Source organism: Rhipicephalus microplus, chromosome 8 (genome assembly GCF_043290135.1).
Source record: "Rhipicephalus microplus isolate Deutch F79 chromosome 8, USDA_Rmic, whole genome shotgun sequence".
NCBI lineage: Eukaryota > Metazoa > Arthropoda > Arachnida > Ixodida > Ixodidae > Rhipicephalus > Rhipicephalus microplus.
Genome location: NC_134707.1, coordinates 12,699,345 through 12,720,427, shown reverse-complemented (window position 1 = coordinate 12,720,427; position 21,083 = coordinate 12,699,345). Strand labels below are relative to the sequence as shown.

At 44.1% G+C, this 21,083-nt stretch overlaps 1 protein-coding gene across 1 annotated transcript; it reads left to right on the top strand.

Annotated features, from left to right (window-relative positions):
* Window positions 1-3,625: 3,625 nt before the first annotated feature.
* Window positions 3,626-13,740, top strand: LOC142768395 (uncharacterized). The gene is made up of 4 exons (XM_075870361.1): window positions 3,626-3,826; window positions 8,556-8,865; window positions 12,036-12,227; window positions 13,189-13,740. The coding sequence occupies exons 1-4, from the start codon at window positions 3,711-3,713 to the stop codon at window positions 13,264-13,266; spliced, it is 696 nt and encodes a 231-aa protein (XP_075726476.1). The 5' UTR covers window positions 3,626-3,710; the 3' UTR covers window positions 13,267-13,740.
* The last annotated feature ends 7,343 nt before the right edge of the window (window positions 13,741-21,083 follow it).

The window sequence follows — 21,083 nt, the reverse complement described above, 5'->3', positions numbered from 1 at the left end:
GTCAGCCGCACTGTTCGTGCGACAGCGGTATTATTGGGCTTTAGTTGAAACAGAGGGTAGCGAGAAGCCAAGTCAACCAAGGTAGCTTTATTTTTCTTACAAGAAAAAGTTCGGCGTTTCGCGCCTCACTTGCATTCTTTTACAGGCTTTATTCATTTGATGCGGTTACGCCTATTGTCCATGATGTGCAGAATTCTGCCTAGGCATGCAGGATCCATCGGTAGTGCAAGTTAAGTTACCAGTTGTATTCTGGATGGGCCAGGATTCCACAAACGCCCCTTATATATTGGGCACTAAGTCTACGATTACAAACTTGGCCAATTCGATGCGGTGGCCGTTCACCACGCTGTGCTCAGCGACCGCATTCCTTTGTCATTTGAACTGGCGGACGTCGGTTTTATGTTGCCACACACTCTCAAAGACGTTGTTTGCTTCCTCCACGTACGAAGCGTGAATATCAGCACGTGTTATGGAGTAAACCAGTCCATGCGCTTTCTCTTTGTGCAGCCTGTCTTTTGAGCCGAGAAAGGCGCAGGGGCTACTAATCCACCTTCTACAATCCAATTTTCTGAAAAGCGTCTTCTGAAAGTTTGTCAGGGCGGATTCCGCAGCTTTCTTTAGGCTTTGTATGGCGATAACCGAGAACTCACCACAAGAAGTTGGGGCGTTGAAAGGTTTCTATCCGCAATTTCTAAGAAAAAAAAAACACGTGGGAATTCCACACTCGCTTTTTTTTTGTGTGCCAAACCTGCAGGTGGATAGCTGTCTGACGATGCGTCAAAAGATTTCATCCTGCAGAGTGAGTTTTAGGGAAATAGAATCTACAAGATGAAAAAGTAATGAGTAACCTAATGCGGCACATTGCCGAAAAATTTTAACATAAGTACGTTACCGGTGCTGTTCTAAAATTGTAACGAGTACGTTACTAAGTTACCAAGAAAGCGGGAACGGTGTTACCAGGAGCGGCATTACTTGTAACGTGTTATCGTCAACACTGACGAACACACAGCCTAGTGAGCAAGCGCGGCAAGATACGGCCTGCTACTGGGTAGACTAGCGAAAAGGTGCAGCAAGGACTTGCCAGGGCACATTTCTCTTTATTTTTTAGTTGTGAGAAGGGTGGCACGGGTGATTATGCATGCACCCAGGGAGCCTTCTTTTAAAGTGTTCCAAAAGGGGCAATTCAACGAGCGTGCCGATGTGCTCAGCGAGCGTTTACAACTATTCTTTCTATTCACCACAATCCACTGCTTTTCTTCATTTCGTTTCCCATTCTCTTGTTGCACGGGGGTAGCGTACCATGAAGCATGACATTCCTGCAGTGTGGTTTGAAAATCCTTTGTGGTCCTTCCAGGCTTTCACTGGAATGTGGAAAGGGTGTACGTCCTCGGAGCTAGAAAAGTGGTCTTGGAACGAAGCTTCTGGTTGGAAAACATTGCTGCGGGAAAGTCAACTTACAAGTGTTTCGAAGCGCCGCGATGGGGAAGCCCACTATTTGTAAAATGTGGATTAGAGGTGTGCATAAACTTGGGTAGCCCAAAAGCCCGAGCCCGGACCTGGCTCGGGCTTCAGTGTTTTTTCACCTGCGGGACGTGTCAGAGGTGCAGCCCGAAATATACACGTGCCGTAACTGCATGCTTCCACCCCGTAGGGCCTTCTCTGCTACCCCCCTATTTCTCGATTATTTTTTCCTTTAGCCACATTAAAAACACGGGTAATGGGTGAAGTCACCCAAGATGAGCTTTGTGATCCTCTATACACGGAATGATCCCCTCTCCTCTATCTGAGGTACTTAAGTTTTCGGAAAACGAACAGTCTAAATATTCCAACGTTGTTGTGCTTCACAAAAATATACTTGGCAATTCGAAAAAAAAAAAAACTGCAAGGCGGCTTCCACACAAGGTTGTTTTCCAACCAAAAACTCTCGTGCACGAAATGTTTTCCTCCTCCAGCCTAAAATCACACGGTGGATGAGGCACCTGACGTTCGTAAACGGGGTGGAGGGAAGGCAAAAACGCAATGAATTGGAAGTTGGTTTTCGTGCTGCAAGTAATGTCAGAGGAGGAGATACGCTTTAAACCTTACAGCTCCGACTGTACACTGTTCCGTCGAGCACGACTACCCCTTCATTGACCTCTTCTGCTATGCCACTACCAGCGCCCCATGTGCACAATATTTACCACTAGTTAATTGCTTATTACTGCGGTAAACTGGCTTCAAATGTTAGAGGATACTCCGCAAGTTTGGATCGATAATTTACCACCCATGCTGACAGCTTTGGGCAGCGTTGCATGTTTTTTCTCCACAGTGTAAGTTGAGGGGGCAGTAAAAAAAAATGTAATGGTATGTAAAGCTCTCGGCAGTATATGTGGTTATTCACCACTATTGTAACTTTACAATGTATTCCTAAATGGCACTATAATAAAAAGAACTGCATGGTTGTTCAGAGTAGATACTGCAATTTGAAGCCGAAGTAGTATTTACACACCAGAAGGATAGGTTACGTCAAATTTGCTGGCACTCGATGTACACTTCACCCAACACTATCACGAGGCGTTAATGGAACGTAACTCCACCTACAAGTGACATGATTTACAATGTCTATGGTACCATTTGTTTGCTATTTAAACAGTTGAGATCACTTGGCTTTTAGGGGCCATTTGCGCAAAATAAGACCTTTCCTCTCTCCGAACAGTACTTACGAGTATAACTTCAAATTTCGCTGACACTAATGTTATAAGCACGCCTTGCAGAAGTTGAATGAAAGACTGACCTGTCATAACTCTGCAAACAGCGTGTTAACAGACCAGTTTAGCTTTTTTTTTTAATCATCAGACGCACCCAGTCGTCTGGGGTGTCAGTGAGTCGCGTCTCGCATTTCTTCACCCGCAGCCAATTGCAGTTCAATCGCCTCTCATCAATCACGGAGATCCCAGACGTCCTTCATCACGCCGTGAGCACACCCTATAGCAAGCTCCGCACCACGAGGAGCCCCAACAGAGCTGCCAGACAGACGCCGTTCGTCTACGACTGGAGACGAAATAGCGGGCGAAATTACATATCTTCATGGCCGTTGGCCGGCCCACCTTGGAGCCCGTGACGCAAAGAACCCGGAGGCAAACGATTGGCCGACGAGGTGGCATGCTATAGCGGTCAAATCGACGCACGCGCCAACCGTTGATCCTATACCGACTAGCGTATGCAAGTCGTCGAAGATATTGCGAAAGGAGACACTGGTTCTTAGGGAAAGAACAAAGAGACAAAACAGAATGAGGGTGGAGAGGAAAGAAATGAAGGAAAGAAGACAACCCTGGAGGCAGCTGTTCACGGTCAACCGGCGCAGAAAGAAACGGCACAAACGCACAGGCTTAAGCGTTTCGGACGCACCACATCGTCCCGAGGCGATTGTCGCGCCCTCCTCCCCCGTCGCGCGCGGACGCATAGCGGTCCTCGCGCGCGTCGCGTGGCAAGCTCGTGCGGTGCGTTCCAGTTGGGCGGTGCTTCGCGTGACGTCACAATGACGGGGCGTAAGGAAAGGAGGTGTTGTGACGTCACAGGCTCCGCCCATTGCGTGTTCCACCGTTTCCCAAAACCCGGGGGGCAGTAGTAAACGCTACGGCGGGACACAACGTCGTGGCCGAGTCGAGTTCTTTGGACGTTCGTCTCCGCGTGCGCCGCTGTAAACTGTTTTCTCACGCGCGTGCTGGAATATGGCGAGTGTGCTGCCCAGTCCGCCGTCCAGCGATGACCACCTGACCTCGGCTGGGTTCTTCAGTCACGTGCCGGCTTGGACTACGACGACCATTTTGCCCGGACTTTCTAGAAGGTCAGTGCTAAAGAAGGCGTTGATTCAGAGCAGGTCGTCGTTGTAAGAACAGTGCAGCTGCACACTTCAGCTTAAAAAATTAAGTGCATAACGTACACTCACAGAGCTGAAAACGCGCGACAGGGCTTTACCTTACAGGGAGTGGAAGTTGACTTGCAAATTTATCTCGTTTTTGTTTTAATTTCACGCACTCAAGAACGCTGTAGTAATTTAGACATGGCAGTTATTCTAGCAGAGGTAAAACGATCGGATGATGCCAATAAGTGTTTAGCCTTTTTATTGAATAGATTTCGTTAGTTACTATTTTAGTTGTTAAATAGGCAAAGTTTGTTAAATAGCCAGCTTAGCGCTTTCGCTGCATCTTAGTGCAAACGAAATACTAAGACACTTGAAGAAGGCTGCACCTTTTGCACTGAAGATTTTTTGCGGACGCTTACTACCTAAACAGGTACTCAATCGACCTTTCTTTATTTCCCATCATGTCGCACTGAGCCAACAATTATGACGTGCTGCATCCGGCTCAGAACAATAGGTCAGTGGGTCGATTCAACGTGCAAAGCGCATATGTTTGTTTGTTTTAATACATGGCGCGCTCTATAGCTGAAAGACCCTATATTCAATTCATCGAAGGGTGTTTCGGAAGTCTACAAGTGTGATTTGCCTGTCAACATAGATTTCTTTCGGAGAATGTTCTGCCAATAGGTGTGTGTCCTGTTTTGGAAGTTTTGAAACAACTCTCGGTGTGCGCTTAATATTTCCCAGAAACTATGCACCGCCTGGCCCGCTACCATGTTTTGATGAACCGCACAATTTGAGAGGGTTGAGTTGTGTTTCGCTAGCCATGATTCTCAGCTCTAAAGATCACTGGAAGCGGGGATTTTGTTGAGTGTGCGTGTGCAAATTCATTGGGCGAATTTAGAACCCACTCCAGGGTACCGTCTCCTTTCAAAAGTCGTTATCTAGCGAAGTATCAATAACTTCGATGGGCGGAGGTTTCTTCGGGACACTCTGATAAATTTTTAAGGTACGGGAAACAGTTTGTCAACCAAAGTTATCCATAATAAACCTGTCCAACGTTTGCATATCAATTCAGCCAAGCTCATTCTGCAATGAACCAGGGCAACGTTCACATAAGCATGCAAAAACATGAGGATAAAATTACACTGCATCAGTGTCTGTATAAGGACAGATAACAAATATATTTTGATAAAACTGCTTTTGATAGCAAATATCTTTTGAAATAACAAGTACCTTTTGGAAGAGATAAATTTAGGGCAGTCGTAATGCTCAACGTGTAGTGATAGTAAGCCCGTCGGCCTATCGAAAAGAGCTTTGGCAGACGAAAGACATTTTGTGATGGTCGAGGCATCTTTTGCATGTTCCAAGTGACCTTCTCAGTTTCTATTCTCGAGGTCGGATGATACGACCTGTGCTACACTATGTATGTGTTTTCTTCCCAAGTTATGAGCTGAAAATTAGCCTCTCCAAATTACATTTTTTTTCTTTAATGCAGCACATTCTCCGTTAAGCGAGATTCACGAAATATGAATCCTGTATAGTGCATTTGCCCGTGTTTGCTCGTGATTGCATTTCAATTAAATCAGGCTTTAATGCGCAATGACTTCTTGTTAGGCGTACCATGGAATTGTTTACGACTGCAGGTGGCTTCATAACTGATATTAATGCCGGGAACATCACATTATTACCATTTTTTTTAGTTCACCTGATAACCGCCGAGGATAGTTTAATAGACGTATCTGTGGCAAGCACGTGCTTTGAGGGTTGTCCAAGAGAAAGTTAGTTTTTTTTTAATCTTGAAATAATAAGTTCTATGTTCTCTATTAAGGAAGACGGAACAAATAATAGTAGAACAAAATTTGTAACTACTAAAATATATATTCACTGAAAAAAAAACCATAATTAGTGGTTGTGTCGAGCCCACGCTTCGCCAAGCGGACTTGTTTTCATCAATGCTAGGACATAACTGATTTGAGTGTGTGGTTTGAGGAAGAAGACGCCTAAGTTTTGCAGAACTGATTTGTTTCTTTCTCTTGCGGAAGTTTCACTGGAATGTGTAGAGCTTGAGATTGTCGAAGTTGTGTCTTGCTACGTTAGATTGCTGTGCCACTGTTTTAGCTTATTTCTTCGCCATTACCCGCGCTATGGCCGTCTAATCTAACAATTACAGGCCGTCCTCTTTCGTCAATGCACCTTTTTTAAGACAATATGAACATTAGATCATGTAGATAACGTTTGAACTCCTGTATGTAGCATACCGTATAAAACGCAGACACGCTACCGCAAAAAAAAAAAAAAAGACTCTGTTCTAGCCTTGAAAAAGAGAAGTGCTCTTGTAGAAACGTCACCTCCACACAACCAGTGTTTGCGCTTTTTTTTTTTGTCGCAAGCTTCCATTTTCCCCTCTCTTCCGCTGTTGAAGTCATTGTAAAATGCTGGTCTAAGTAAGTAAGTGAAGCTAAAGATACCATTTAGCAATATTGTGCTTAGGTAGACCGTTTTACTTCTTGCATTCTAAAGCCGTAGCGTCATTTGCCCCTTTGTTTAACCATCGCTTTCCGTGACATGGTCAAAATAAGCACGTTTGCTTCGCAATCGCTGTTTGTGAATAACATTTGCGATCACTACGATGACATGTTTGTTTTCTATAAAGTAACAGAATCTCCAGTTGCATCATGACAGGGCGGCTCATTTAGTGCATGTGATAGATGAGATAAAGTTAAAAAGTTCTTGCTTTTCTAAGGAAACACTCTTAAAATGGTCACTTGATTATCAATGGCTTTTTTACGCAAACTGCAGAAGTGAGCCAATCACAATTGAGCGAATTTGATAAGGTCAGGCTTGATTGCGATCAGAAGTGCGCCGCGTTACAGCGGCATCATATTGCTGCGCCCTCGCTCAAATACTCATGTAGAGCAGCAGTGCCACCAGTCATTAAAAAAAAGAACAGCAACATCCTCTGTATATAGTGTTGGTAGTTCACCCACACTGCATGCAGTTCCCGTATTTCATCATTGATGCCACTTGACAGATTTTGCATAAGAAATAGCCGACACAGACTTGTCCAAAGTTATGAAAGTGTATTCAAAATCTTGGTTAAACCAGCGCTATTATGCGAAATCATGACAACACTTTTCTCTGCTTGCACAACCATGAAGCTATAGTCCATTTTCAGAGAAAGCACATTCGAACCAATGATTATTTTTGCCATGTCATTTGGGAAGGCAGCCGGACTGTATCTTAAGCTTGGCAACCATGCTGTGCATGCCTGAGTATAAAAAGACGCAAGCGTCCAATGAAGGCGGTTACTTTACCTCAACTAGAGCATTGTCTGGCTCCACATACTGCCTTGATCGGCACATGGTGTCAGAAGTGGGTTACGAATCCACGTCCTCTTGCGACAAGTGCCCTGTATAACAACCAAAAGCGTTGTGGGAATTTTTTTTTTTGCCCGAAGAAAAATATTATATTCGGTGTGGAGTTCGCGTACATCATTAGAAAATGTGCTTCATCAAGTAGCTCGATACTTCGTAAGGTCCTACAACACTTAGCGTAAGCTGTTCCGTTTGACTCTCGAAAACATTCCGATTGCTATGCAAATCAAGGCCACTTGCTTAAACATGTTCTAGTTAAACATTACGAGGTATTCGACATCACTTCGGACTCCTGACTATAGGGCATCTTTCCTATCCACTGTGCTTGTTTGACACATTAAAGCCAAATCTTGAGCGTACTAGTACGTGTCTCCGACAAGGATGAAACTCCACAAAAAAGTATAGGCAGCGTATCCAATCATTACAAAAGCAAATTTCATTCGCGCACATGGTATCATGTTCCGCATCATTCAGATATCACACGTAATGAGTAATTTACAGCGCAGTTGTGCATAGTGCCGAAAGTATCTGGGTATGTTTTTTATAGATAAAAATACAGGACATTCAGAATATCACATTGCTTTCAAGATGCATTAGGTGTGCTTGAATATTTTTTCCTTTTTCTATAACTTTGTTTGGACAAAAAGACTTGCCATAACCGAAATCAAGAGTAATCAAAGTGCTTACAAGTGCAGCATTGAGACAAGCAAAGGCAGCCACCGTATTTTCGAGGTTTTGCCCCACCACACGTAGGTGTATGCATATATATAGCGTACTTAAGCGTATCAATATGGGGCATCACGCAGAGCTAAGCTGGCTTTTTCTTGGGATGAAACAGCGTCCTGTTAAGTATGTGTTTGTTACAACGTGCACGGCAGGAACTCGACGGCGCTGGCTTCTGTAAGCTGAAGCGGTAAAATTCTCAAAACAGTGATAGTTGGGTGGTGCGTGGAATACAGTGAAACATTGCACTGGTGACAAGAAGAGACTCTTTTTGTATTGCCGCTTTCCGCTGGCTGTAACGTTTGTAATTTTTTGTAAATTTAAAGTTTAGATTTTTTTCTGGGTGAAGGGGCCAGTCAAGCTGTGAAATGCAGTTTTTTTCCCTTCGCACCAAACCACGTATACATTGTACTCTCGTGTACTTGTCACGTGGTTCAATAAACTCAAACTCAACATACAGCAATATTTCCCGCTCTTTTGGTGTTGTGTGTCTCTGAATTCCTATCTGGTCTGTGTGCTTGTTCGCCGGAGCATTGTTTCACGGTCAAATTGAATAATGAGTTGTTTGTTCTCTACATAACTGATGATGTTTTCTTTCTCTTTACTCTCTGTAGCAGCCGTGAGTTTGACTGCAGGCCATGCACACCTGAGACGCCCGACGACTCTTCAAGCCGGGACTCGGACTCCTCGCCGAACCACGTACTCAAGGACGGTGGCAGTGCGCTGCAGGACGGGTGCGCAACGGTGACGTCATCTTCGTCGCCGAAGTCGGCCTACAAACACGTGCCGCACCGCGAGAAACCTCCGCACCTGGTGGCCCGAAGGAACGCCAGGGAGCGACGCCGAGTGCAGGCGGTGAACAACGCCTTCTGCAGGCTACGGAAATGCGTGCCCGTCGAGAACAGGGCTAAGAGACTTTCGAAGGTAAAACCCGTGACATCTTTAGGCTTATTTTTGTGCGGAGGTCATACTATAGGTGCGGACTCGCATGGTGGGAGAACAGGGCTAAGAGACTGTCAAAGGTAAAACCCGTGACATCTTTAGGCTTATTTTTGTGCGAAGGTGATACTAAAGGTGCGGACTCGCATGGTGGGAGAACAGGGCTAATAGACTGTCAAAGGTAAAACCCGTGACATCTTTAGGCTTATTTTGCGAAGCCTGGTCATAGGTGCGGACTCACATGGTAGATTCTCGGGGATCGGCCCGCCGTACGCGAACTGTTGACGCCATGTACCTCTAGCCGATCGGTGCACCGTTCTCCATCAATGGTGTCCCGTTATTTTAAAGGACAATAGTCTATACTTCAACGCAAAAACTTTGCTCTGTCGGTCTGTCTTGCTGTTTGTTTGTTTGTCAAGCGAATCGGCTCGAGTACGCCCTTATCCGCAGCACCTGATTGATTTGTGGGTTTTAACGTCCCAAAACTACTATATGATTATGAGAGACGCCGTAATGGAGGGCTCCGGAAATTCAGACCACCTGGGGTTCTTTAACGTGCACCCAAATCTGAGCACACGGGCCTACAACATTTCCGCCGCCATCGGAAATGCAGCCGCCGCAGCCGGGATTCGAACCCGCGCCCTGCGGGTCAGTAGCCGAGTATCTTAGCCACTAGACCACCGCGGCGGGGCAATTATCCGCAGCACCTACCGATATTGCTCTAGTTTCGGCGTTCATACTCGTGCGATTGTCGATTGAAGAGCAATTATTGGGCATATCCGAGGCACAATATTAAAACATGAGTCTTCTTCAGTGTGTTTTTATAGTAGAAAAGGCACACATAAGTAATTCTAAGAATCGCAGCGTTTATTGCAATGCGCTGACAATGCGATGCTGTATGCACAAAAAAAGCGAGTTTCTTACGCTTTGCTCAGACGATACGGTGCTGCCACCTACCTTAAAATCTACAAAAAATGGGCTCTAAGATTGTGCGCGCACGCCGGGCACTCGCATCTTTTAGTTTTTTTTTTTTCGGATTACTGCCAGATGACACTCGTGTCTCGCGTAGAACCTCGAGAGTTTCATTCACCATTTTTTTTCGCGAAAAACATAAAAAAAATAAATGTTTATTTACTCTCTAGGCAGAAAACTGTCGTTTTTCGGTGACATTTGCAGTCAAACATGCAGATACGGGGCCAATTTTTTTCTCAATCTTTACTTATACCTCTATTCCTTTTATTCCCTCCTTATCCGATTCCTTCGTGAGCTACTGCCGAGGTGTCGCACTTAGTTGCAGACAGTTGCGGGACTCACTCCCCCTTCCCTCCTTTTTATCTCTTACAAAATCACTCTCCGCTCCTGCATGACAAGTGTCGTTGATGTTATAGACGTGACCGTAAACAAATCGGACCAGTATTTGCATGCTTCCTTGCATGTTTCCCTAAAAGACGACAATCTTGAGTCTGGAGGTAGTGAATAAAACGTTTGTTTGAACTTCTGCGCTATAAATTCAGTGAATAGGATTCGGAAGTACTGCTTCCGAGCCATATATGGACCTTTTGTACAGAGAGGAGGATTCCCTTCTTTCTGGGCTGTTGCACGAGAGTACGAAAGTCAACGTCACAGCCTCGGCAGTGCATTTCTTGGAGGGTCAAGCGCGCTAACAATAGGCCAGAGAAGACTATGGCGACGTCCAGAACGCCTTGAGTGAAAAGATCCATACCCTCCATGCACTGTGTGAGGAATGAGCGCCATCTGTCAGTGTTCTTGGAAAATGAACGGATGGCCTCCAATATATCGAAGCGCGCGGTGTGTGCGCGCAATCGCGGAGGCCATAATTTGTAGAAGGCAAGGCGATGGATAGGTGTCACCACCGTATAATAGTAAAAATATAATAATAATAAAAATAATAATAGTAATAATAGTAAAAAAAACTACTGGTCGCGCTGTACAACCGTTCACTGGCCACTCCGTACATGTAGGCACTGGATCGCACGTTAGGAATTCAGTCAAGGACGTCTTTACTCGGCTTTCGCTTAATGAGCGCCAGCGCTAACGTCGCCACCAGTGTAAGCGTTAGCCCCCGCTGCTTCGCTTCTACTCGTGGTTGCCTTTAGCAAGAGATGGTTTAAAGTTTTTTTTTTTCTTATTCTCTCTGCATGTATAGCGATAGCCGCAATGAACTATCTCTGAGTGAACGTGGGCTATATATTTTGCGCGAAGCAGAACAGGTGCCTCAGACAGTTTGACGGACGTTTCGATAAGTGGACCCATTCATTTCAAAGGCACCTTGTGAACAATAAGTGGCATACTTTGCATCACCCCTACCATCTGCGTACGTGACCGTGAATATAGGGAGAGGGCTCTTCACTGTGATGGGAGGGGAGGGGGGGTGGAGGTCTATCTTTTACTACAATGCTCTCCCTCCTGTACGAGTGGGGCAGTAAAAGCAATAATTGCATTGTCTCGCTGCTTTCGTTTAAGGAGTAGCATATTGATTCCAGTGTCTGTAGTGATAATACTCCTTCTGCTTGAACATGCGCTGTTGCCGTTTAACATGTTACATGTAGTAGCTTTCACGCTACTGTTGAGAGAGAAAAATTTATAACGACAAATCAAAAGCATGCACTTGGCTAACATGCACCATGCTTTAGCGAAGTCTCACCGTACACCAAAAACTGATGATGATCTGGTCGGGAACTTTATCACGCAAACGTTAAGGTAGAAAGGAATGCGACCAGGTTGTAAGTGCATGAGTATTTATTTAAACTTCGTGCCATACTTTATAAAATTTTGCCTGATTCAATGGCCCAGTGTCAGTTCGACATTGCAGTAGATCCTGATTCGTGATAGTATTCCCAAATTGTGAGTGTCTCTTCTGAATATATCTGTGACACAAGAAGACGGAGGGTACAAATGATAGTATAATGACAACGTCTAGAATATAACCTAAGGTTTCGATGTTCTGAATGAAGCCACGTCCACAGCTGCGGTTTGTTGAGCATGCAAAGGACAATAATTTCGAAGCGTAATTTTCAGTGCAAAATAAATCATGTGCGTTATCTTTTCCCCCTATGGTCTACACTGTCAAAATCTCAAGCTGAAAGTTACGGTATCCTTAACAAGCATGTCTTTTTTTTTTCTTTTTGCTACAGGTCAAAACCCTTCACAGAGCTATCGAATACATTCAGGCCCTTCAGCATCTTCTCACAGAAGCGGACAAAGCCGTTACGTCATCTACCACTACACCAGAAGTCTGCACTCCTAGCGCAACGTATCAAGAAACACAAGCGCCAGTTTGTGACAAGGAGAACGATGCTAGTCAACGCTGGATAACTCTGGAAAACGTAAGTCTACATAAGTTCAGTCTCTTTTTCCGCTGAAGAGACGGCAAACAAACGCAAGGACTCGGTAGAATAGAGGGATTACTCGATCAAGCTTTTGGCTCGGCAATTAATTAAATATAGTATTAATTTCCCGAGTTCTGAATTTCCCATGGGCCAGGCAGCAGAATGTACGCAAGATAACCGCTGGCCATTAAGGGTAGCCGACTGTATTCCCAGAGAAGGCAAACGCACGAAGGGGAGACAGAAAGTTATAGCCGATGAGATCAAAAAGTTCGCAGGTATAACGTGGCAGTAGAAAGCACAAGACCGGGTTTATTGGCGGACAATGGGAGACATCTGCCCTGCAGTGGGCGTAATGCGGATGATGGTAATGAGTGATAATTTCCGGAATTCGGAATTTCACAAACCAGAAGGACCATAATTCTGAGACGTGACCTACTGCTGCGTTCCAAATAAATTCAAATATAGTAAGTACTTAGGCTAGTTGGTGTTGAATTGAACACATATTACTAGCGGAACTCGAACAGGCACAAGCAAACTTACACACAGGACAACTGCGGATAACTTCGACTCACCTGGGCGTCAACAGGCACTGATATAGCATAGTACGCTTTCATTTAGCATTTCGCCTTCATCTCGATGTGAGTATTTGTAACTTGACGAAGCGAATCGTAAAACACAATGTACATCGTGCATACAATAACGTAATGGTGGTAAATTGGGCTTGCAAATATTTAAGCCTAATACCAAATACATTTCCATGAGGATGCTGCAATCAGTAGAGAAATTGTATTGATTGAAAAAAAAATATGTAATTGGGTTTTCTTTTAAAGCTGGTAGTGCGAACACGTAGTGTGCTACGTGCGCCTAATTTTCTGGATTTAGTGAGCAGAAGTGTAATAAAAACTCCATGCGTGTAGTACTATCTTCTCATCTGTTTTGTTTTCCATTTTTCCCGCAGGTGCCCGTTTGCGGAACGGACAGTTATTCCAGTTACCTCAACTTCTACGAGGAATGTGGCATGACGTTTGCCAGTTGACTTTTCTGAAACACTCCGCGAAACCCGGTCTACATAAAACCCCACACACTTCGGAGCATCGTGCACCTTGCTGGCGAGCACCTCATGGGACATCAGGCATCGACGAGGCCAACATGTGACATCACACAATGACCATCGACACAAATAACTCAGTGGCTCCTGTGGAATCGTGCGACTTATAAAGGTGACAGTGAAGCTGATCACGCATCGCTGTATCGGCGGCCATTCCCCAAAGTTGTGGCATAGTGAATTGACGGGCTCCGTTCTACCGTTAGTGGAGAGCAGTTGTGACTGATGCGGTTCGCGACGCTCCATTTTCGGAGCGCAGTCCCCAAATGATCGAGACATACCTCTGCAAATCCTGTACATAGTTTTGACTTGTTTACATGCTCGCAATAGCTTAATTCATTTCCAAGATTCAGGGCACAAGTGATTCTCAAGATATGCGAAATTATACATTCCATAGGTTTGCGATAGCATGTCTCAGTTCCGAGAACTTGGGTACAAGTGACTCCCAAGATATGTGACATCATTCCATGGACACTACCATTTTTTATCTGCTGAATGAGTGCCGTCACCCAAGCTTAAGTACGAAAATCATTCAGCGCATGAATGTTCTTCATCATGCAAGGAAGCCTTCGTCCCGAACCACAAAGCATGAGAGGGCGTCATACCGTCGAAAGTATCCGAGTGATTATCTTTTTGCAAGACTGTTGTATTTTCCTCGACCTTCTGGAGAATTTGAGCAGTATTACGACTGGTCACAAATGTGTCTTACCTACTCATTTTCTCGCGCTGTTTTTCCGTGTTGCCAAACTTTTAGTACTCATTTTCATTTGTTTCGTTGCGTATGTGCCTAAGTCAAGTACGTCTAAGGGCACACAGTGGTGATCTGTTGAACCTCTACGCAAGACTGTGTTATACATAAGACATCAGGGATTTTGTCTCCAAGGAACACTTCTGGCCACCGCGTTATGGGCATTTGATGCGGCAAGACTGCTTAGTTTTTTTTTCTCATTAATTATGTGTTTTCTCGGGGCACATGCTTGTGTGTATACTCAAGGACGTTCCTTTCAAAGTGGCATTGCAGAGTTTTCCTAGTCTTTTCTGTTTTTTTTTCTCGTTGTTACTTGTATTCTCCTCTTGTTGTAAATACGAGCTCACTCTGTGGCAGAAGAGATTTGCAAATTCAATAAAAAATGAAATGAAAAAGAATAAAAAAAGATCTTTTCGATCTTTGTTACTTCTTTCAATATTCAGTCTGGCCCTATATCTTATCGCCATATTAAATTCTTATCGAAACATTTTCTCTATAACGAGTTGTATTTAGAGCGCCACATGAGAAGCGACACAAGTCGCCTTGATTTCAATTCCCGGTTTTTTATTATTTGCTGCACCAGTGTGAAAAGTGTGTTGATCATCACATTTTCCTCTAATTTCTCAACGCCAAAATTACGGCGTAATGTCTTCAGAGGCTGAAGGCCAGAACTTGTAATAATAAAGATCATGGTGCACCGTAACATGCAGACAACTAATGAGAGGAGGCTGATTTATAATACGTAAGAATAATTATTGGCAGGCTGTGAAGAAAAGTTGCAGTTATCACGTGTGTTACCCTGCAAAGTAAAAGTTATCCTAGTCTGACAGAATGTTGCCCTTTCGCACAAAGGACCTGTGCCTCTCTATTTTACAATTAAGGACGTTCCATCTATTCATCAATGTAATGGTGAAGAACTTTCACTTAACAAAAGAACAAATAAAGTATCTGAGCTCGTTGGAAGTATTACGCATGCACAACTCAGAGATATATATTTATAGGCTAAATATTTGCACATACACTCTAAAAAAATATCGAGTAAAAAGGGTGTCTTTTTGTCCCACAACAATAATCGTCATCAGGCTTGCGTGCGCTTCGTTTCTTGGAAACTCGGCGCTGGCCACCTTCCTATCGAGAACGCAATGTAACCCTGATAATGGGCACGTCGATCGTGACCGGAATATACCGGGCGCGGGGCGATAGCGCAAGGATGGCACGCAATATAGATGACGATTTTTGTTGTGGGACAAAAAGACACTCTTTTTACTCGCTCTTTTTTTAGAGTGTAGGTGACGCCTAGTCACTTCTTGTTTATGCTCCGGCTACAACAAAACGCGCGTGAACATGCATGACAACATCGCTAAATGAAATGCGAAAGTCTCGAACAGTCATCGCTGGAGCCAATGATTAGGAAGCCTTGTGTTATTCAAGGCAGCATTTAAAAAAAAAAGAAACACGACGATGAGCTACCTCTAAAAATACCCATTGTCGATGCGAGTGCTGAAAAGCTACACCACATGTTCAAGACTTTTTGATTTGATGAAGCCTCGATCTTCCAAGCTTCTGCCTTGCTTAAACATGGCTAAATGCAACACTGTTGTTGGTCAAGGCTATACCAATGGGGGATTACAACTTTCATAACGCAAGCACATGAATACTTGAAGCACATAAGCACTTGAAGCACACGAATACGGTAGTCTTAAAGCGATCTATTGTTTGCCGGCTCCCCTACTTTTAAACCGTGCTGTATGCTGCATCAGTGGACTAATCGTAAGAAGGACTGCTATATGCGCGCAAAATGCTGGTATATGAAAGAATTCTTTTATGTTGACCAATCAAGTGATGCGAGTTAGTGTTCTTAGCTATTTTATACATGCATCATTATGAAAAAAATGTTGCAGGCACCGCACATCGTTTTGCTGAATGCGAAGCATTCCCAAGCTCGCAAAGAGGTCACAAGTGTGAATGAGGAAACTTATGCACATCAATGCCCAAACCACTATTCATGTCAGCTCACTGAACTGCCACGCTTGCAGCTTTACTAAAGGCAATTGCTAAAATTCCACCGAGTTTTTGTTGTGAACTCTATGTTGAGCATTCGCTTTTGGACTGCGCGTTTCAGAGGCTAAAGTGTCCGTCTGTGCGTTTACTCTCGCATATCTTCATTATGAATCACAAAATATCACCAGAGATGTGCCTGTCATTTCTTAATAGAGGCAGCTTTATGCTTTATTAATTTTTTACATGTGTATTACAAACAGTCAACTTGTAGGCTATCTGTATGAAAAGTTGGGGTGGCGATATATTTTTTTTTCCTGACGCAGTCTGTTTCAAAGTAAAGTCATTGGTTGTAACAACGTTACTTCGTATTTGAAGTGAATGGTTATCAGCAGCTAAAGTTATAGACTTTCCTTAGTTGGCACCTGAAGCCTTGAGGCGAAGACCTCGAAAATGGCTGCTTACAACTTATTGCCGCTATTCATGCCAAAAGATGTTGAGCCCCTTCCTTGATTCCCATACTCTTTTGTAAGCGATGCACACGCTAAATTAACTGCACCTAATATTACTGTTTGTTTGCTTATGAACCTCAAGTTACATCTAAATGATCGTTACAATGTTTTACTTGAAGATCTGCAATAGTATATAACAACATATGGCTGTCTAGACACAGACCCATTGTGATTGGCGGGGAGAGAGTCTTAATAAATATCTAGTTATATTCATTTTCATCTGTACGCCTAAAGGAAAAGAAGAGATGGAATATAATGTCGTAAACAGGAAGAAAACGTCATGTATGCGATAATGCGATTTAATATTGTCCTACGTGGTGGCTACAGCCAGCGAATGAATTATGGCGGTAGCGCACAACAAAAATATATGCAGAAAAGTGCGTAAAACGCGTTGACTACGCTTTTGTTGCGTTTTGATTCTGCCTGTAACAAAACCGAGAAACACGGCATGCTGTATTCTCGGTTTTGAAAGAGTGGGCAGTAGTGCTATAATTTTTTTTTCCTTCGCGTTCTATACATATCTCACTTCTTGCGCCCTCTCTCTCAATGATCGTCTTACACCACAATTTGAAATGCAACTTTGTATCTTTTCGTGATGTTATCACACTCCGAGTTCTGCAGCCATGCGCCACCAGTACGGCGTGGTCTGTGTGCCAACAAGGCCCCCTGGGGCGTCGTCAGTACACGCTGGTAAAATGCGGGAGGCGTGCTGGAGTGGAGTGTGCCGGGCACACGCGACGCGCCAAAGCCACCTGTCCCCGAGCCTACGTGGCGGCTCGCTTCCATTTTTTTTCCTGTTTTTTTTTTGCTTCTTGAAAAGCGCACCGGCTCCTTGTTGTTGACCTGAACGTCCAGGTGGTAAGAGATGGCACGGGTACTCTGTCGCTGAATTTGTATGCACGCGTCAACGCGTCCGCCCGAGTTACACTACACGGGACGTTTTGCACAGGTATGTTCCGTTTAATTAGGTAAATTTTTGTTTACTTTGTAACGGGATTGTCACTCATACGTGCCCCTGCACTCGTGCAATAACAAAATAGTTGGATGGAGAAGCTGACAGACAAAGGTGCCGGCTTCAACAAAAATGTCACACATGTAATGCATACAGGTAGAGTGACCCACGTGGACCCACGTAAAAATGAATTGCCATAAGTAATAAGGAATTGCAGGTTAATAAGTGAAACGACCCATTTTCACCCATGTTAACATGTCGTGTTACAGATTCACTGTTCTTTTGTGCCCTTATACACTTGTTTTTTTTTTCATACGATCAGTAGATAACCGATGAATCGGGTTATGAATAAACTCGAAATTAGAGGCTTCAGTTTAACTTCCTCCACAACTCGGAAAGTCTTTTAGCACAATTTATCCCACTGTGAACGAAATTTCAGCATTACACCAACTGGACTGCGGATGCGACCGCACAAATCGAACAGGCTACCTCGTGCTCAGTGCAGCCGGGCTGCATTTACTGAGTTGTCGGTGTGTCTAATCAGATGCTTAACCAGCATCAACGGAAGCTAGGGCACAGTTTCAGCGAAATCCTGTCTAGGTACTTGCTGAATCCTCTCAATCATTCGCATCACTGCGTAAGCCACAATCATCATAGCTGTCACAAACATTGACGGCACTACACCATCACCACAAATGTAACAACAATCATGACCATCGCAAGGTTTGAAGTAGCCACCATAGCGGTTACGATGATCATCACCTTATAGCCATGATCTGCGTCAACACAATTGTACCATCGTCACAATTATAATCGCCATCCTCATCACCACAATCTACGCTCTATTTATCGTAACTATGATCATCCTCACCAACACCATGATCTCCACCACATTCGAATCGCTATCCCCGTCATTCTGATTTGCATAGCTCTACCATCTTCGATATTTAAAAAAAATGTTAAAATTGCGAAGACAAAGTATCATGAAACACTTTTATTTATTCACGAGAAAAAAAACAGAAAAGAAAGAACAGGATAATTATAAACATGTTTTTTACGCCACCGACCACTTTGAAACCCTCGTCACTTCTGCTTCTGCTCCTGAAGCGTCCGAAGACACCCCGCGTAATATATCTCCACCTCGCTTTGTGATCGGTAGCAGGCCTTTTTTCTCAAATTCGGGAGCCTCGTTCCGAAAAGGACAGCTCAGCTAAGACCACATATGCCCTCTATTGTTTTTGGAGCTCGAAACATAGAAGCGTGCCGCCGACAAAAGCGGTGGTAATCAGTTGGCACGAAGCCCCGAGTCAAGGACGAATTTCGGTCTTCCAGTGAAGCATGACCCGATGATCACCGGTCGTGTCCGCATGAGCGACCAAGCAGGGGAGCGCTTGCTTTGTGCCGACGCGCTGAGGTTCGAGCAAGGGGCGTAGTTCATTACGCGGTCACCGACTTTCATGGCTTACAGAGACACGGAGAACAAGCGCACGGACGAAACGGTCGGCCACCTTAAAGGGATGCTAAAGAGATACAATCAGTTGTTTTAGATTGATAAACTGCCCTCTGAGAATTCTGATGTCATAAATTTTCACTTTGGTAACTTGGTTATTAGCGGAGAAAACCAAGGTCGAAGTTTAATTTTTAAATTTCGCGCCATATTCTTCGCACGTGACGTAATAAACTCCACAATGTATTTTTCGCATGTTAGCGACATTAGCTTCATAAAATTTGACATCGTATGCTAAGTCTATGGCACCCACAGTTTATAACACATCTCAATTTTATTGGTTAGAAGTTACATAAGACCCAGAAGACGCTTTCGAAATTTCATGACGTCCCAACGTTTGGTGCGGGAATCTCAGGAAGGTGTCTCTTCTTGGGGTGCAGTTTTTTTTCACCTGTTTTCCCGCTTGCCAGGTGTCATGTCGTGGTAAAAATGGGGTTTTCGGGATTGCGAAATTTTTACTTTACAAATACGCGAGAAAAGTGTTTTGCCCCTTATTGTGCGGTGTCAATTTTTATGAACGAGAACACGGGAGCGCGTGGCCTACGCGCTCTGGCAGCTGCTGGCAGTGCGCTCAAGCGGGAGTGATAGCAAACTACAGTCTCTTTTCACGTCATCTTGCGGCGAGCAAAACAACCGTTCGTTGCTGATATAGATCGCGGTGGAGATCAAACCACCTTCCTGTACCCTCATGTGCGTGTTTACAGTTCGTTCTGCATATATATCTACATAAGAAATTTTTCACTTTCAACGAAAGGGAGAAGGGTGCACTCCTCTCCAACCCTGCCTAGGCGAGTGGTTTGCATCATAAGCGGTTCCCACGTAAACATTTATCGCCAAACACATACCTGCCTACACATAGGCTGAGTAAAGGGCCTGCATTTTTAACGGCGAAAAGGTGAATAGTTATATACTGAGCTGCTGGCTACCATTGATTTGACGAGCATTGAAGATAAACGGCTATGTTCTAAACCGTGCTCAATGCCATTTTAAGATAAAGTTATCTGTGGCCACCACTCCAAGTGCAAGAGCGAGAATAGTGAAGATTTTTTTTTTCTGCTCAAGGCGAGCCTTTGACTGTCGGGTGATGGAGCAGCCAATTTGTTTCGCACGTCGAGCAACGCTTTTCGCCACCGTGGGAGAACACCTCCGGCAATATGTGAAGGAGTGTGTAGTTATTTACCTGGCGTGAAGAAACATATACGACGCCAACCTTGGGCTGCACGACGTGCCACAAAAGAGCCCGAGGCAATACTCCAAAGCGGCTGAGCCTGTATTCGCGAATTTGTATTGCTTGATTTGGTCTCCTATGTCCGCACAATTTAGTCGCGCACTCTGGCTTCAATGCCAATGTGCCAGAACAAGCACGCGGGTGGTTCTATTACAATGTTGAACCAAGATTAGATACATCTTGCCAAGTAGCACAAACGTCTCCACGTTCTCAATGATAGTGCTAGCTCATCCGAATGAATAATAGTCGCACACTTGCGAAAGATCGAATCATGAAAAAGAAGTAATTACGCACTTGGATATAATGGCAGCCCAAATATTCGAATTAATATACAGGACTCAGGCCGTGAACTTGGCCGCAGCACAAATAGCTCATTAAGAAATTAGGTATATGTTTTCTTCGTAGTTATGTAATATCTATCTATCTATCTATCTATCTATCTATCTATCTATCTATCTATCTATCTATCTATCTGTCTGTCTGTCTGTCTGTCTGTCTGTCTGTCTGTCTGTCTGTCTGTCTGTCTGTCTGTCTGTCTGTCTATCTATCTATCTATCTATCTATCTATCTATCTATCTATCTGTATATCTGTCTGTCTGTCTGTCTGTCTGTCTGTCTGTCTGTCTGTCTGTCTGTCTGTCTGTCTGTCTGTCTGTCTGTCTGTCTGTCTGTCTGTCTATCTATCTATCTATCTATCTATCTATCTATCTATCTATCTATCTATCTATCTATCTATCTATCTATCTATCTATCTATCTATCTATCTATCTATCTATCTTGGTCTGCTATCAGAATAATAGAAT

Coding starts and splice junctions, on each gene's coding strand:
- LOC142768395 (XM_075870361.1), top strand. CDS start 3,711: ATGGCGAGTGTGCTGCCCAGTCCGCCGTCCAGCGATGACCACCTGACC. Junction 8,866..12,035: donor GGGCTAAGAGACTTTCGAAG/GTAAAACCCGTG, acceptor TTTTTGCTACAG/GTCAAAACCCTTCACAGAGC. Junction 12,228..13,188: donor GCTGGATAACTCTGGAAAAC/GTAAGTCTACAT, acceptor TTTTTCCCGCAG/GTGCCCGTTTGCGGAACGGA.